Source organism: Herpailurus yagouaroundi, unplaced genomic scaffold (genome assembly GCF_014898765.1).
Source record: "Herpailurus yagouaroundi ecotype Mexico unplaced genomic scaffold, PumYag 196, whole genome shotgun sequence".
Classification (NCBI taxonomy): Eukaryota; Metazoa; Chordata; class Mammalia; order Carnivora; family Felidae; genus Herpailurus; species Herpailurus yagouaroundi.
Window position 1 is genome coordinate 9,050,206 of NW_024412427.1, and position 17,701 is coordinate 9,067,906.

At 37.5% G+C, this 17,701-nt stretch overlaps 1 protein-coding gene and 1 long non-coding RNA gene across 5 annotated transcripts in view; one reads left to right on the forward strand and one right to left on the reverse strand.

Annotated features, from left to right (window-relative positions):
* RBL1 (RB transcriptional corepressor like 1) overlaps window positions 1-17,701 on the forward strand; it is a 61,706-nt gene that overhangs the window by 25,677 nt on the left and 18,328 nt on the right. For 3 of the 4 annotated variants that reach the window (XM_040447109.1, XM_040447112.1, XM_040447111.1), the window contains 5 exons: window positions 1,942-2,079; window positions 3,574-3,738; window positions 6,279-6,426; window positions 12,813-13,079; window positions 13,885-14,096. In XM_040447109.1, coding sequence (XP_040303043.1) covers window positions 1,942-2,079; window positions 3,574-3,738; window positions 6,279-6,426; window positions 12,813-13,079; window positions 13,885-14,096 — 930 coding nt within the window. The remainder of the gene's footprint in view (window positions 1-1,941; window positions 2,080-3,573; window positions 3,739-6,278; window positions 6,427-12,812; window positions 13,080-13,884; window positions 14,097-17,701) is intronic. The other variant, XM_040447110.1, reaches the window with a different exon arrangement.
* The window catches only part of LOC121012232 (uncharacterized), a 44,617-nt gene that overhangs the window by 2,397 nt on the left and 24,519 nt on the right, over window positions 1-17,701 (reverse strand). The window lies entirely within an intron of this gene.

Here is a 17,701-nt window from a genome sequence, read left to right on the forward strand (position 1 = left end):
CCTTGAGACCGTGACCTGAACCAACTGACATCAAGAGTCGGACACTTAACCAACTGAGCTACTCAGATACCCCTTAAAGATTTTAAGTAACGCCTCCACCCAATATGGGCTCCAACTTACAACGCTGAGAACAACTGACTGAGCCAGCGAGGTGCCCCTTTTTTCTCTTTGTTTTAATTTTTGTCTTCCAGTGGGAGGATTTCCTTATGTTGTTGGATTGTTCTTGGATATCCACTTACATTTAAATGAGGCACTAAAAATGGGACATTAATAAACCCTTATGGTAACTGAACAGTTTGGTTCAAAGCTTTGTTGGGGCGCCTGGGTGGCTTACTTGGTTGGGCATCCGACTTCAGCTCAGGTCATGATCTCACACACAGTTTGTGGGATCGAGCTCCGTATCAGGCTCTGTGCTGACAGCTCGGAGCCTGGAGCCTGCTTCCGATTCTGTGTCTCCCTTGCTCTCTGCCCCTCTCCCACTTGCACTGTGTGTATGTGTGTCTCAAAAAATAAATAAAAACATTAAAAAAAAAAAGCTTTGTTGGCAAAAATAGGAATATAAACCCAACAGTCTCATATAATCATGTAGTATTAGAGACCCTTAACATTTGGTGTCTTTAAGATTCTTCTGGAATATTTCAGTTTCTGTAAAGAAGTATCTGCTAATTTTTTGCTGGATGTTGGTGTTACTGAACAGAGCAAGAAAGGGAAACTTGATCTCACAATGCAGTCTGCAGACTTTTGCCTAAAACCACAGTTTCTTCTATGTCTGGTGTTCTCAAGCTGAGTCTCCCTAGTTCAGTCTTAGAATAATTCTCCAGATCCCTGTTGGGACAGACTAGAGGCCTATCATCTGCTTCATTAGAGTAGGGGTTGAATGGGGACCTGACGAGTTCTAACTACTACAGACTTTCAAATCATCCATTCGTGTCAGCCCCTGCCTAGCCCCTACTTTCCATTCCTCCTGTCCCTTCAGTTGCTATGTTTTCCCCAGGTTGCATGGAGCAAATTAATTAGGTCCAAGTGTCTCTCTTCAGGCCCTTATGTTTGACCATCCTACTTTCTACTGAGTAATTTGTCATCCTTCCATCCACTTTCAGTTTTCATGTATTCTAATTTGCAGTTACAGCTGACTTCTAGTTTTATCCAAGGAGTTTCTGTTTCTTATCCTTTTTGTTGATTTGGAGTGATATTTAAAAGAAGGATGGCAACAAACACTTTTTAAAACTGAAAATTTTGTTAAATCTTAAACTCAAAAAAAAAGTCTTAATGCTCAACACGACTTTTATCTTCTTAGTAAATTATTTCTCTGAACTTTTTTAAGTCTTAGCTGTGACATAATACCTTTGATTTTAGTGTTTTGATTAACAAATATTTTTTTATTAAGTTTATTTGTTTATTTGGAGAGAGACAGAGACAGCGCAAGTGGGGGAGGGACAGAGAGAGAGAGAGAGAGAGAGAGAGAGAGAATCCCAAACTGGCTCTGCACTGCCAGCACAGAGTCCAGTGTAGGGCTTGAACCCACAAAGCCATGAGATCATGACCTGAGCTGAAACCAAGAGTCTGACTCTTAACTGAACCACCCAGGCACCCCTGATTAACAGTCTTTATGTTAACAAAATAGTTGTAAAACTGGCATTTAAAAACAAACGGAACAAAAAAAAAAAATGGAACCAATCCTAATGCTTCCTCTTGATGGGAATATTGACTGTTTTATTATTTCAAAGCAGATTGTTGTGTATGCCTCATTTAAATTTAAAATCTACCATTGAGCAAGATTATATGTTATAACAAAACTCTTTACCAGTTTGAGAGCTCACATTATCTTTGATAATCTGGTATAATGTACACATTATTTTATCTTGTTTCTGTAGTCTTTATAGAATGGCAAAGGCTGAAATTGCTGAGAAATATTAAACTGCAGTTTTTCTGTTCTCCAAGGTTCTTTTAGAGCAGGATATATTTCATCGTTCCTTGATGGCCTGTTGTTTGGAAATTGTGCTCTTTGCCTATAGCTCACCTCGTACTTTCCCCTGGATTATTGAAGTTCTCAATTTACAACCATTTTATTTTTATAAGGTGAGATGAGAGCAAAGTTATGATATGGTGCACCTCATAAACGTTCTGTTTATCTTAGTGTTAAAGTTACAGGCTGTAATGATGTCTGGGAAATATTTCCAGAGGTATTCTGAAAACATTTTAGTCCTTTGGGTGGAATCAAAAACAAAAGGGAAAGGATGAGGATATTAGTAAATTCAGCCAGTCTCAAACTGCAGTCCTTTTTCCTTCACTGACTTGCAAATGTGACCAGGAATTAAGTAGTTAGCTTTGAATTTTCCATATTTATAAATGGAAATCATAATCCTATTAAACAGATGCATAATGAAGAAGAAAAGCTCTTTTCCCCAGGAGAAAGAAAAGGTATGAAATGGTTCGTGGTTATGGTTTAGCTAATGAAGCTGAAATAAAAGATTGTGCTCCTTCCTTAAATTTGAACTAATTCAGTGTGGATCAGTCTTACTTAGCTTTTTTTTTTTTTTTTTTTCCTGCTAGAACTATTTTATTAATCTTTTTCTTACACAACATAAGGGTCACAACTACAGTAACATTTAATGTTACCTAGTATCCGAATTTAAGACTGATGCTACTACATTACCCTTATTGGTATGATTTAGTTAATATTTTGCTGTATGTGCTATTTTCAAAGTATTTATAGAAAAGTTAGTTTGAAGAGTTCAATTTTTATACCTAAAATATGTCTCAAGTAATGGAAAATGCAGATCATTAGAAAGCTTATCCATTTGAATTGCTAAGTGGGATTTAAATATTTTTTTAGTGTCTTAGGGAAAATTGTTTCTGATACTTTGTTGATGTGTGTTTTCAGATTTTCTGTTAGGAAATATAAGTAATTTTATTCAAGGACAATGTTGGTTTTGACCTTATCTGATAGCAATTCATTTTTATTTGTAGCATCCTTTTTTCATTCAAGAAGTTAAATGCCTTTGTTCTTTAACCACATAAATAATATAGCCTCCTTGAAGAAAAACAGGAAAGTACATATAAATGTGAATATTAAAACCATACAATATAATCCTAATTATAAATAATAATCACTTAATATTTTTGTGTATATACCTACAGACTTTGTTCTAGAATTTACCCTTATTAAAATAGAATTATATAATATAAGCAGAATTCCTTTTAAATATATTATTCATCTGTTCTCTTGATCTATTGGGAAGAATTGTCTGAGAAGAGACAGTAAATTCAAAATAGCACTGGACTCAGAACCCAAGACCCGACTTCCACTATTGGCCTTGGTTGACCAGTTTCTCCCTATCATTGCCTCATTTCTCCATGTGTAAAAGAAAACATGAAAAACAGAAATGTATGTGAAAGTATTTTGGACATCTTAAGAAGTCCTTTTAAATTAAAATATATCGATCAGCCATTGAATCATAGTTCAACAATATCATTAGTTCTGTGTCCTTATAAGACCAAAGCTAGTCATACATGAAAGCCTAGAAATGACCAAGACTACCTATATTACCTTGTCAATTTTCTCCTTACCAGGTTATTGAGGTGGTTATCCGCTCAGAGGAGGGACTTTCCAGGGACATGGTGAAACACCTGAACAGCATCGAAGAACAGATTTTAGAGAGTTTAGCGTGGAGTCATGATTCTGCACTGTGGGAGGCTCTCCAGGCTTCAGGAAACAAAGTTCCTACCTGTGAAGAGGTGAGTTAGGGCAAGGCTGATGATCCTGTCATTTTAAAAAATAATAGCTTTATGGGGTGCCTGGGTGGCTCACTAAGTGTCCAACTTCAACTCAAGTCATGATCACGCGGTCCATGGGTTCGAGCCCCACATTGGACTCTATGCTGACAGCTCAGAGCCTGGAACCTGCTTCGGATTCTTTGTCTCCCTCTTCTCTGCTCCTCCCCTGGTCACACTCTGTCTCCCTCTCTCAGGAAATGAATAAACATTAAAAAAAATTGTTTTTAAACATATAATTTAGTACGTTCATGGATAGGTGCACCCATCACCTCAGTCAATTTTGGAACATATCCATCACCTCAACAAGAAACTGTATCATTTAGCTGTCACTTTCCTTACCCACCTTCTTCTCCTTAGCCCTAAGCAACCTTAATCTACTTCTGTCTTTATTAATTTGTGTATTCTGAACATTTCAAATATGTGGAAGCATATGATATGTGGTCCTTTGTGTCTGGCTTCTTTCACTTAGCATTATGTTTTCAAGGTTCGTCCATGTTATAGGATATATTAGCACTTCATTGCTTTTTATGGCTTAATGATACTCTGTCATTTGAATATATCATTTTGTTCATTTATCAATTGATAGACATTTGGGTTGTTTCTGCCTTTTGGCTTTTATGAATAATGCTGCTATCAACATTCACAGACAAGTTTTGTATGGATATGTTTTTATTTTTCTTAGGTACATTTCTAGGAATAGAATTGCTGGGTCACGTGTACCTCCAGCTGTGTACACGTGTACCTCCAGCTGTGTACCTCCAGTTTGGGGAAACCGTCACACTCTTTTCAAAGTGGCTGCACCATTTAACATTCCTACCATCAGTGTATGAACATTCTAGTTTCTTCACATCTTCTCTAAAACTTACCTTTGTTTTTTCTTCCCTGACACATCTTTTTTATTCTAGCCATTAGTAGACATAAAGTGATATTTCATTACGGTTTTTATTTACATTTCCCTGTTGGCTAATGATGTGCAACATCTTTTCATGTGCTTATTGGCCATTTGTGTATCTCCTTTGGAGAAATATCTATTCAAATCCTTTGCCATTTTTTAATTGGGTTTTTTGTCTTTTTATTATTGAATTATAGGAATCCTTTATATATTGTAGATATGACTCCCTTATCTGTTAATAGGATTTTTAAAATTTGCCTTTCATTTCATGGGTTGCCTTTTAATTTCTTGATCAAGTCTTTTAGAACACAAAGTTTTTAATTTTGATAATGTCCTGTTTATCTATTTTTTTCGTTTCTTGTGCTTTTGGAAGTCATATCTAAGAAACCACTAATTTTATCATATTTAATTTTTCAAATGTCTATGTAAAAAATTAAATGGTTTTCATTAGTAGTATTTAGAATTTAAAAAATCAGAAATTTGTGCCTAATACACACAAGCCACACATTTCACAGTTTAGTATCATGTGAGAAACTGAGTTTTTTCTCCTTTACCTCTGTGTTGCTCTTTCATAACTCTTGTCTTTTCATCTTTCTTTGCTTTTCTGTGTCTTATACTTCATGAAACCTGGTGAATTTTTCCCTAATTCCACACTACTGGAAGGACTATCCAAGACCAGGAAGAACTGAAAAGAAAATGATTTCTTGAAATCTCTCTTCCATGTATCTTTGGTTTTTTGCAACAAACTGTGATTAACTGTGCAATCTTTGTGTATTCATCAATACTTCCATTGTAGAATCTCTTGGGAAAGTGAAAAAAGGCAATGAACTTGAAGAAAGAGGATTTGGGTTGAAGCCCTTGCTCTGTTACTTAATAGTAGTTGTCCTTGGGGCACCTGGGTGGCTTAGTTGGTTAAGTGCCTGACTCGTAGTTTCAGCTCAGGTCATGATCTCATGGTTCATGAGATTGAGCCCCACGTCAAGCTCTGCACTGAAAGCACGGTGTCTGCTTGGGATTCTCTTCTTTCCCTCTCTCTCTCTGTCCCTCCTCCACTCCTGTTTTCTCTCTCTTTCTCTGCCTCAAAACAAATAAAAAATAAACTTTAGTGGTGCCTGTGGTGGCCCAGTTGGTAAGCATCCAACTCTTGATTTTAGCTCAGGTCATGATCTCACGGTTCATGAGTTCAAGCCCAGCACTGGGCTCTGTGCTGACAGCATGGAGCTTGTTTGAGATTCTCTCTTTCTCTCTCCCTCTCTCTGCCCCCTACTATATATTAAAAAAATATAAACTTAAAAAATAGTAATTGCCCTCAGGCAAATTTCATATTTTAAGCCTGTATTTTGTCATCCTTAAGTGGAAATAGATGGTGCCTACCTCATCAGTTTACTTCTAGAAGTGGTCAATAAACTTAAGGAGATAAATTATAAAATTAAGTGAGATATGTGTAACAACACAAACTATTGAGCACTTTATGCAAGTTGTTCTATTTTGTGAAGAAGAAAGAAGGGAAATAGAACAGTTGAAGAAGACTTTTTTCTCATTTTTCTGTTAGAAGTTTTCATCAGTAGGTTTATCTATATGTAAAGCAAGAGGTTTTTATTTTTTACAGGTTATATTCCCAAATAACTTTGAAACAGGAAATGGGGGAAATGTACAGGGACACCTTCCTATGATGCCAATGTCTCCTCTAATGCATCCAAGGGTCAAAGAAGTTCGGACTGACAGTGGGAGTCTTCGAAGGGGTAGGTTCAACACAGGTAAAACAAAAAAAATAACGAAGATAATTTTCTCAAAATTTCAAGTCTTGCTAATATATTATTATGAAATCTAATTTCTTCATCAAGATTGAAAAAGGGACTTATGAAAAAGATTTTTTAAATTTAAAAGATAAACAGGGGCTAGGACACCTGGCTGGCTCAGTCAGTAGAACATGGGACTCTTAAACTTGGGTCATGGGTTTAATCTTACATCCACATTGGGTGTGAAGCTTACTTAAAAATAAAAATAAAACGAAATGTAAAAGGAGGCTTATGCTAACACCCTTTTGTGGCTTGTTGTATAGTTTTGCATATCAAAGTAATAAGATTTTCACTCTGTTTTTTAATATTTTTTTACTTCAATGTCAGTTGTTGTGGAAATAGTATTTTAGCCTTTTAATAAACACACTTTTCCTAATGCTAACAGAAAACTGTAAATAAGCAAAATACCTACTTTTCAAATGTGACAAAAGTTATATTCTTTCTCTATGTATGTCTCTATAGAAAGAAAAGTATTTGAAGCAGAGCAAAAAAACTCTTTGGGATGCTTAAGTTCATCTAAGAAATAACTTATCCATACTCTCTTAAAATAGTTCATATAAACCTTCCGGGAAGATTTTAGTTCATTCATTCGTCCTTATTTTCTCTTATGATGTGTGCATCTGATGTGTGCATCCTCTGGATTATATGAATTTTTTCTTGAATTTTTTAATCAGTTAAAATCTTTTGATCACATATCCCTGAACAAACTTCAGATGAACAAGTACTCGGGCTTCACATGGCTCTTGATCCAACTTGAACTATAATTTTGTGTATGTATGTGCAGGCACACATATAGTCTTTGCTTTACATGTAGTCCAAGATGATAAAAATGTGCATACAAAACAGTCTTCATAAGCAATGAGAATGATTAGGGTTGTTTTATGACCTTTAAAAATCTTGTCAGGAGACAGGGGCACCTGGGTGGCTCAGTCGGTTGAGTGTCTGACTTCGGCTCAGGTCATGATCTCTCGGTCTGTGAAGTCAAGCCCCACATCGAGCCCTGTGCTGACAGCTCAGAGCCTGGAGCCTGCTTCGGATTCTGTGTCTCCCTCTTGCTCTGCCCCTTCCCCGCTCATGCTCTGTCTCTCTCTCTCTCTCTCTCTCTCTGTCAAAAATAAATAAACATTTAAAAAAAAATTTTTTTTTTTTTTTTTTTTTTTTTTTTAAATCTTGTCCAGAGGCACCTAGGTGGCTCAGTCCATTAAGCAGCCAACTCTTAATTTAGGCTCAGGTCATGATCTCATGGTTTGAGCCCTGTGTCCAGCTCCACGCTGGCAGCATGGAGCCTGCTTGGGATTCTCTCTCTTTCTCTGCCCTTCCCCTGCTTGCTCATGCTCTCTCTCTCTCAAAATAAGCTTTTTAAAAATATATAAATAAAAGCCTTTAAAAAGGAAAACAATCTTGTCAAAACTTGTATTTATCTGTTTCATCAAAACTTTTAAAAATGATCAGTCAGGGGCGCCTGGGTGGCGCAGTCGGTTAAGCGTCCGACTTCAGCCAGGTCACAATCTCGCGGTCCGTGAGTTCGAGCCCCGCGTCAGGCTCTGGGCTGATGGCTCGGAGCCTGGAGCCTGTTTCCGATTCTGTGTCTCCCTCTCTCTCTGCCCCTCCCCCGTTCATGCTGTGTCTCTCTCTGTCCCAAAAATAAAAATAAAAACGTTGAAAAAAAAAATTAAAAAATAAATAAATAAATAAATAAAAATGATCAGTCATTAGGGGCGCCTGGCTGTCTGTCAGTAGAGCATGTGACTCTTGATCTCAGGGGCATAAGTTTGAGCACCACATTGGGTGTAGAGATTACTTTAAAAAAGTGATAATTTAAAAAAAAGCTATGAGTCCTTAATGTTTAGCAAAATGAAAGATAATAAAAGTATTTACATAGTACAGTATAAAGCACTGGAAACATTGAGAATGGAAGTGGTTTGTTTTTCATCTTTTTGGTTTTTGTTTTTTCAAGATTTTATTTTTAAGTAATCTCTATACCCAACACGGAACTCAAACCCACAACCCCATGATCAAGAGTCACACACTCCACTGACTGAGCCAGCCAGGTGCCCTGAAAGTGGTTTGGTTTTTTTGTTGGTGGGTTTTTTTTTTTTTTTTTTTCAAACTTACAAAGAATAGTTTAAACAGTGCTTGCCACCTCCTTCTCCTGTGATTTATGCTGGTGAATGAGCATCTTTTCTGTGCCTTGGTGAACTGTCATGTTCCTTTCTAAATTTGGATCAGCTTTCAACATTTTATACTTTGTGTGTTTAATTCTTTGAAATATCTCTGAGAGTTCCTCAAATGTGAAGTTTTTGCCATCATCACTTTCTGTTGGATATCTTCATCCTTTTAATCTCAACAACTTTCTTCAATTATGTCAACGAATTTCACTTTCAGGAAGTTCTTCAGGCTGTGTATCTAATCTCTTGAACAGTGTCAGTGTCAGTATTCCCAGAGTCAGTTGTTCCTTCTGTGACTTTACTGATGTTCTAAATTAATTTCAGTTTCAGTATTATCACTTTCATTTCTTTGTTACAATTTTCTTTTTTTTTTTAAGGTTTCTTTTTTTTTTTCTTTGATGTTTATTTATTTTGAGAGAGAGAGAGAGCACAAGCTGGGGAGAGGGGCAGAGAGAGAGAGAATGAGAATCTCAAGCAAGCTTCATGCTCAGCACAGAGCCTGATGTGGAGCTCAATGCCACGAACGTGAGATCATGACCTGAGCTGAAATCAGAGTCAGACATTTAACCGACTGAGCCACCCCAACACCCCCGTACTTTTTTTTTTTTTGATGATTCCCCTCATGTGTCTGTTTTTATAAAATGTCATATAGGGTTTTTCACTGGAGACAAAGAGACAACATAACTGTATGCTTTCCTGTGCTCATGAATTGAATAGCAGATGTGCCCTGACCAATCAGTGACAGACTTTGAAAGAATTAACATGATTAGTTACTGATCATGATTCACATCTATTAGTTATATAATGATTTGTAAACTAAAGTTTGTTTATGCAGTTACAGTTAGTACATCATGGAAACTGAAATTTGAACCATTTTGTTAGGCTGTTGTTATTTTAACTAAACTATGGTAACTTAAATTCTTGCATATTGGAACTGAACAAAGTATGAACAGTCTGTGTGAGAATGTGTGCATATGTGTATGTATCCTTGACTGTAATATATATATGTATACGTATGCATATATATTTATATTTTATATGTGTGTGTGTGTTTACAGCCTAGCTAGACATCTCAGAACTAAGATCATGAATAATGGTCACCCAAATATGATTCTCTCCAGATGGTGGTGTTTTGAGTGGATGTTACTTTCTATATTACAGTTTTTTGGTATTCTAAGAATTTTCTTTCGGTGAGCTCTTTTGTTCATTGGGTTATAATTCACATACCATAAAATTCACCCTTTTAACATGTACAGTTAAGTAGTTTTTAGTATATTCATAAGACTCTACAATTCTCACCATTATCTAATTCCAGAACAGTTTCATCAGCCCAGAAAAGAAACCCCATATTCAATAGCAGTCACTGTCCAGTTCCCCCACCCAATCCCCTGGAACTACAATCTGCTTTTTGTCTCTATAGATTTGCCTATTCTAGAATTTTATATAAATAGAATCATATAATATGTGGCCTTTGTGCTTGGCTTCTTTCATGTACCATGTTTTAAAGATCTGTTTATATTGCAGCATATATCAGCTCTTCATCTTTATGACTGAATAATATTTCATTGTGTGGATATGCTATATATTGTTTGTTCATTCGTTAGTTGATGGACATTTGGATTATTTCCACTTGTTGGCCATTATGAACAATGCTGCTGTGAACATATAGGGCATATATTTTTTTTTTAATTTTTTTTTTAACGTTTATTTATTTTTGAGACAGAGAGAGACACAGCATGAATGGGGGAGGGGCAGAGAGAGAGGGAGACACAGAATCGGAAGCAGGCTCCAGGCTCTGAGCCATCAGCCCAGAGCCCGACGCGGGGCTCGAACTCGCGGACCACGAGATCGTGACCTGAGCTGAAGTCGGACGCTTAACCGACTGAGCCACCCAGGCGCCCCATATTATTTTTATAAGTAGAAGAAAAAAGTATTTTCTCATAGGGGTTCAGGCAAGAGAATCAAATAATGGAAAATCCTTAGAAAACAATATTGAGCCTTGACTCTAGGAAGAAAAAGACATAATATTAATTTCTGTATTTATTAAATGTAAAGAGTTGTTCACTGTATCTTTTCCACTTCTGTGCTAACAAAAGATAATTTGAAGGGGTTTGCAGCTAACCTCATGGCTACACTATGAACCCTCTCTTTAAATGTCAGCTTTAGGAGCACCTGGGTTGCTCAGTTGGTTAAGCGTCCGACTTCAGCTGCAGTCATGATCTTGCAGTTTGTGAGTTTGAGCCCTGTGTCAGGCTCTGTGCTGACAGCTTGGAGCCTGGAACCTTTTTCGGATTCTGTGTCTCTCATTCTCTCTGCTCCTCCCCACTCACACTCTGTCTCTCTCTCAAAAATAAACTTCAAAAAAAATTGTTTGAAATGTCAGCTTAAACATTCCTAGTCAGATTCAAGGGCTGTGTTGGATTTCTTATGTATAAAGGATCCAGGTACACTCCTATTAAGTGATCATGGGAGTTACCACAGAACTTTCTATCTGCCACTGAGGTTGGGAAATCAGAGCTGTTTTCATAAGCCCCAGAAATATGCAGAGATTTTTATTAAGACATAACTGTTTCTCCTCTCACCTTATTAATACAGAGAGCTGTCAAATCATTTCCAGAAGTTATTTTTATACCTTGTAAACATGTTTAATAAGTCATCTTTACACCCAACATGGGGCTCGAACTCACGAGCCTGAGATCAAGAGCCACATGTGCCACTGACGAGCCAGCCAAGTGCCCTGAAATGCTTTCACTTTAAACAGCACATTATAGGTAGGATATCTGAGTGGCTCCGTTGGTTAACCGTCCAGCTTCAGCTCAGGTCATTCATGATCTCAGTTTGTGGGGTTGAAGCCCACATTGGGGTCTGCACTGTCAGTGCTTGTGATTCTGTCTGCCCCTCCCCGACTCCCACTTTCTCTCTCTCAAAATAAATAAGTACACTTAAAAAAAAAAAAGCATACCATAGGAGTGTCTGGCTCAGTCAGTGGTGTGTGCAGCTCTTGATCTGGGGTTGTGAGTTTGAGCCCCACAATGGGTATAGAGATTACTTTAAAAAAAAAAACATTTAAAATAAAAAATACGAGCGCCTGGGTGATTCAGTTAAGCGTCTGACTTTGGCTCAGGTCATGATCTCACAGTTTGTGAGTTCGAGCCCCATGTCGGGCTCTGTGCTGACAGCTCAGAGCCTAGAGTCTGCTTTGCATCTGTGTCTCCCTCTCTCTCTGCCTCTCCTCCAGTAATGCTGTGTCCCTCTCTCAAAAATAAACATGAAAAAATAAATAGATAAAAATAAAAAGTATATTATATACCTGTAAAGAATCAGTGGGTCAGGGAAAGTGGGGAAGGATTGTGGAAAAAGATGTAGGGTTTTTAGGGGCTAGGAGAACCTTTACACACTTGGTATATAGGGAAAGCCACTCCTATGGAAGGATAGCATTGAAAACTAAATATAATCTATAATCTTTTAATCAACACACTACTGCCAACCCTCAGATTAAGGCAAGTTAAACAGAGTCTTATCACCTTTGCTCATCTTTATCTTCTCGTGAGCTTATAAAAGATGATTCTGTACCTACTAAATCAGAAAGCCATAGGGGCACCCGGGTGGCTCAGTAGGTCAAGCGTCCAACTCTTGATCTCAGCCCAGGTCTTGACCACAGGGTTGTGAGTTCAAGCCCCATGTTGGGCTCCATGTTGGGCGTGGAGCCTACTTAAACAAAAGAAAAAGCCGAAGCTACTGCCTTAAGCTGCTTGAAGTATGGGTGTGTAGGAGGGGGCAAAACTGTGAACCAAATCACTGATTTTTCCTTCTCAGATGTTATTTACTAGATAAGATTGGGAGACAGAAGCTAATTGGACTGCTCAAATTTAGTGGTCACCTCATTCTACTTCTCAGCTTCTATTTTACCCTTAATATTTTGCTCCTTTAATAGTAGGCAGAGGTTCAAGAAACCAGGAAGATAAGCTATCATAATTTTCACATGTAGTAACTTTTTCATACCTCTTTTGCTATACTCTATATTCTGTGAAGATAGAAGCCGTGTTATTTACTGCTGAATACCTATTGCTTAGCATATAGTAACTCAGTATCTATTTTTTGAGTGAACGAGTGAACCTGATTTATTCTTTTAGAATACATATCAAACTATTTTAAATTTATTTTTCTCTCTATTAGATATGCAACCGTTGTCTCCAATTTCTGTCCATGAACGCTACAGTTCTCCTACTGCAGGGAGTGCTAAGAGAAGACTTTTTGGGGAAGATCCCCCAAAAGAAATACTTATGGACAGGATCATAACAGAAGGAACAAAATTGAAAATTGCTCCTTCTTCAAGCATTACTGCTGAAAATCTATCAATTTCACCTGGGCAAAGTCTTCTAACTATGGCCACAGCCATAGTCACAGGGACAACAGGACATAAAGTTACAATCCCATTGCACGGTAACATTTTAATGTATTTATTTATTTTTTTTTTTCTGAGTTGGTTAGTAATTTAAGAAATGTCTTGCTGGGTTGAATCACATGGCCTTTTTGATCCAGTTTTTTTTTTTTTTTAACCTATACCATTTTTTTAATTTATTACTTTAGAGCAGTTTTGGGTTCACAGCAAAATTGAGTAAAAGGTATAGAGATTTCCCATATACCCACTGCCCACACACACACAGACCTCATCACCATCAACATACCAAAGAATGGTGTATTTCTTACAACTGATGAACCTACATTGACACATTATGACCCAAGTCCATAATTTACATAAAAGTACACTGTTGATGTACACTTCTATAGATTTTGATGAAAGTCTGATAACATATATCTACCATTATAGTATTATACAGAATAGTTTTACTGCCTTAAAAATCTTCTGTATTCCACCTTTTGTTTTGTTTTGAACTTATACTGGTTTTTGAATTTTCATACTTTTATGAATTTACCACCCTTTTCATTGGACTTATTTTCTTATCTGAGCTTTACAAATGAGCGTGTTAAGCAAAAATCTTTTTTCTTAATTACAAACATCTCCTTAAGAGTTCAAAAGAAAACATTGTTTCAGAGCAGAAATAGAAAACAAGAGTGTTATAACCTAGAATTACAATTTTTGTAGCTTTCCTCTTTTCTAACCTATTCCTATGTTTGGATAGCTAGGTAGATAGGTAGGTAGGTAGGTAGGTAGGTAGATAATTGACAGTTTTTCTGGAACACATGCAACTTATTTCTAAAATAGAATTCTTGCTTATACATTTAGGTATTGCAAATGATGCTGGAGAGATCACACTGATACCAATTTCCATGAACACAACTCAGGAGTCCAAAGTCGAGAGTTCTGTGTCACTTACTGCTCAGTCATTAATTGGTGCTTCTCCAAAACAAAACCATCTGACTAAAGCACAAGAGGCACATACAGCTGGAATAAGCAAACCAAAGAGAACTGGGTCTTTAGCACTGTTTTATAGAAAGGTATGTGATTTTATGACATCTAAAAAGATCTCATTTGACACACCCGCCTGGCTCAGTTGGTAGAGCATGCAACTCTTGATCTCAGGGTTGTAAGTTTGAGCCCCACATTGGGTATTGGGTGTAGATATTAGTTAAAATATTTAAGGAGCACCTGGGTGGCTTAGTTGTGGCGTCCAATTCTTGATTTCACCTCAGGTCAAGATCTCACACTTGGTGAGATTAGGTGTCCCGTCAGGCTCTGCACTGGCAGCATGCAGCCATCTTGGGGTTCTCTCCTTCCCTCTCTCTCTGCCTGCCTCTCTCTCTCTCACTCTCTCAAAATAAATAAATAAACTTCAAAAATAAATATTTTTAAAAATTAAAAAATGAAAATAAAATGTCATTCAATCAATGCAAGAAAGATTAACAGCAATTTTAGCCTTCTTTCTTGGGTGTGTGGTAAAATGGACATAAAATTTACCATCTTAACCATCTTTAAGTGTACATTAAGTACAAAAGTGTCGGGGGGCCTGGGTGGCTCACTCAGTTAAACGTTCGACTTCGACTCAGGTCATGATCTCACGGTTCGTGTGTTTGAGCCCTGCATCGGGCTCTGTGCTGACAGCTCAGGGCCTGGAGTCTGCCTGCCTCAGATTCTGTGTCTCCCTCTCTCTGTGTCCCTCCCCTGCTCACGCTCTGTCTCTTTGTCTCTCAAAAATATTAAATAAGCATTTAAAAAAATTAAAAGTACAAAAATGTCATTAAGTACAAAACTGTCATTGAGTACATTCATATTGTCGAGGGGCTTTCACCACTATCCATCTCCAGAACTTTTTCATCTTCCTAAACTGAAACTCTGTCCCAAACAATTACAATAATTCACCATTTCTCTCCCCACCACTGCCTCCTAGTAACCACCATTCTACTATGAATTTGACTATTCAAAGTACCTTATATAAGTGGAATCATACAATATTTGTCCTTTTGTGACAGGTTTATTTCACTTAGCGTAAGTCTTCAAGATTATCCATGTTGTAGCATCATTCAGAATTTCCTTCCTTTTTAAAAATTTTTTTAAGTTTATTTATTTTGAGGGAGAGAATCCCAAGCAGGCAAGCTCCATGCTGTCAGCACAGAGCCTGACGCAGCGCTTCAACTCATGAACCATAAAATCATGACTGAGCCAAAGTCAGGAGTCAAACACTTAACTGACTACACCATCCAGGTACTCCTGTAGTAAGTTTTGAAATTAGGAAATGTGAAACCTCCAACTTTGTCTTCTTTTTCAAGATTATTTTGGCTATTCAGAGTCACTTGAGATTCCATACGAGTTTTAGCGTGGATTTTTCTTTTTCTTTTTAGAATGGATTTTTCTATTTCGGCAAAAAACATCTTGGGGATTTTTTTTTTTAAAGTAGGTTCTATGCCCATCATGGAGCCCAGCACAGAGCTTGAACTCACGACCCTGAGATAAAGACCTGAGCTGAGATCAAGAGTTGGATGCTTGGGGCGCCTGGGTGGCGCAGTCGGTTAAGCGTCCGACTTCAGCCAGGTCACGATCTCGTGGTCCGTGAGTTCGAGCCCCACATTGGGCTCTGGGCTGATGGCTCAGAGCCTGGAGCCTGTTTCCGATTCTGTGTCTCCCTCTCTCTCTGCCCCTTCCCCATTCATGCTCTGTCTCTCTCTGTCCCAAAAATAAATAAACGTTGAAAAAAAAAAAAAAAGAGTTGGATGCTTAACCAACTGAGACACCCAAGCACCCCATCATGGGGATTTTGATAAGGATTGCATTGAATCTGTAGATTGTTTTGACTGGTATTGCCATCTTAACATTATTAAATTTTCAGTCCAGGGGCACCTGGGTGGCTCAATTGGTTGAGTGTCCAACTTTGTCTCAGGTCATGATCTTGTTGTTCGTGGGTTTGAGCACCATGTCAGGCTTACTGCTATCAGCATGGGGTCCACTTTGGATCCTCTGTCCCACCCCCCCCCATTCCCCCCCCCCCCAAAAATAAGTAAACATTTAAAAAAAAAAAGTCTTCCAGTCCATGAACATGGGGTGTCTTTCCATTTATTTGTGTTTTGAGCTTTTTGTTTTGCTTTTTTGTTTTTTAGTTAACATGCAGTGTTTTATTATTTGCACTTTCTTTAATTTCTTTCAGCAGTATTTTGCAGTTTTCAGTATACACTTTTATATACTTGGTTAAGTTGATACCTAAGTATTTTATTCTTTTTCAGGCTATTATAAATGAAATCATTTTCTTTATTTTTGGATTATTCATTGTTGGTAGTATAAGAATGAAAGAGATTTTTGTGTGATTTTGTATCCTGCAACTTCATGGAATTCATTTATTATTTCTCACGTTTTTTAAGGACTTTTTAGAGTTTTCCAGTATTCTACACATGTAAACTACACACAGAGGTGATTTTACTTCTTTTCCAGTTTGGATGCCTTATATTTCTTTTTCTTGCCTAATTGCTCTGGCTAGAATTTCTAGTACTATGTTGAAAAGTGCTGAAATTGGGCATCCTTGTCATGTTCCTAATCTTAGGGGAAAAGCTTTCTTCTTTTCTTTGTTTTACTTTTGAGTATGATGTTAGCTATGGATTTTTCATATATGGCACTTATCATGTTGAGGTAGTTTTATTCTATTCTTAGTTCATCGAGTGTTTTTATGGGGAAAAAAGGGGGGGCTTTGGGGACAGCTGGGTGGCTTAGTTGAGCATCTGACACTTGATTTCGGCTCAGGTCATGATCACAGGGTCACGGGATTGAGGCCCAATATCAGGCTCTGCCATAAGCATGGAGCCTGATTAAGTTTATCTCTCTCTCTTTCTCTCTCTCTCTCTCCCTCTGCCTCCTCCCCAGCTCACACTCTCACTGTGTAAAATAAAAAATTTTTTTTTTCAAAAAATTTTTTTTTTCAACGTTTATTTATTTTTGGGACAGAGAGAGACAGAGCATGAACGGGCGAGGGGCAGAGAGAGAGGGAGACACAGAATCGGAAACAGGCTCCAGGCTCTGAGCCATCAGCCCAGAGCCCGACGCGGGGCTCGAACTCACGGACCGTGAGATCGTGACCTGGTTGAAGTCGGACGCTTAACCGACTGCGCCACCCAGGCGCCCCAAAAATTTTTAAAAATTAGAAAATAAAATTTAAAAAGAAAAAAAGCATTTTGGATTTTGTCAGTTGCTTTTTCTGCATCAATTGAGATAATCATATTTTCCCTTTATTCTGTTAATGTAGTATATTACTCTAATTGGTTTTTCTATGTTAAACTATCCTTCCATCCCAAGAGTAAATCATAATTTGATCACACTGTAAAATCCTTTTAGGGTATGCTGTTGTGTTCAGTTTACTGGTACTTTGTTGAGGGTTTTTGTATCAATATTCATGAGATATTGGTCTATATTTTTTGTAGTATCTTTGTCAGCTTTGACATCAGGTAATATACGTTTACCCTTTTAAAAGAAACATATTTGACCTCTTAAGAAAACATTATGATTTTGGTGAACTGTGTTTGACTCAGGCTTATATGGTGTGACTCCATTTCATGATATAACTTATATATCCTACCACTTTATGTTCTTATATCACTTTGAGCAGTTGGCCATCCTCTGAAAT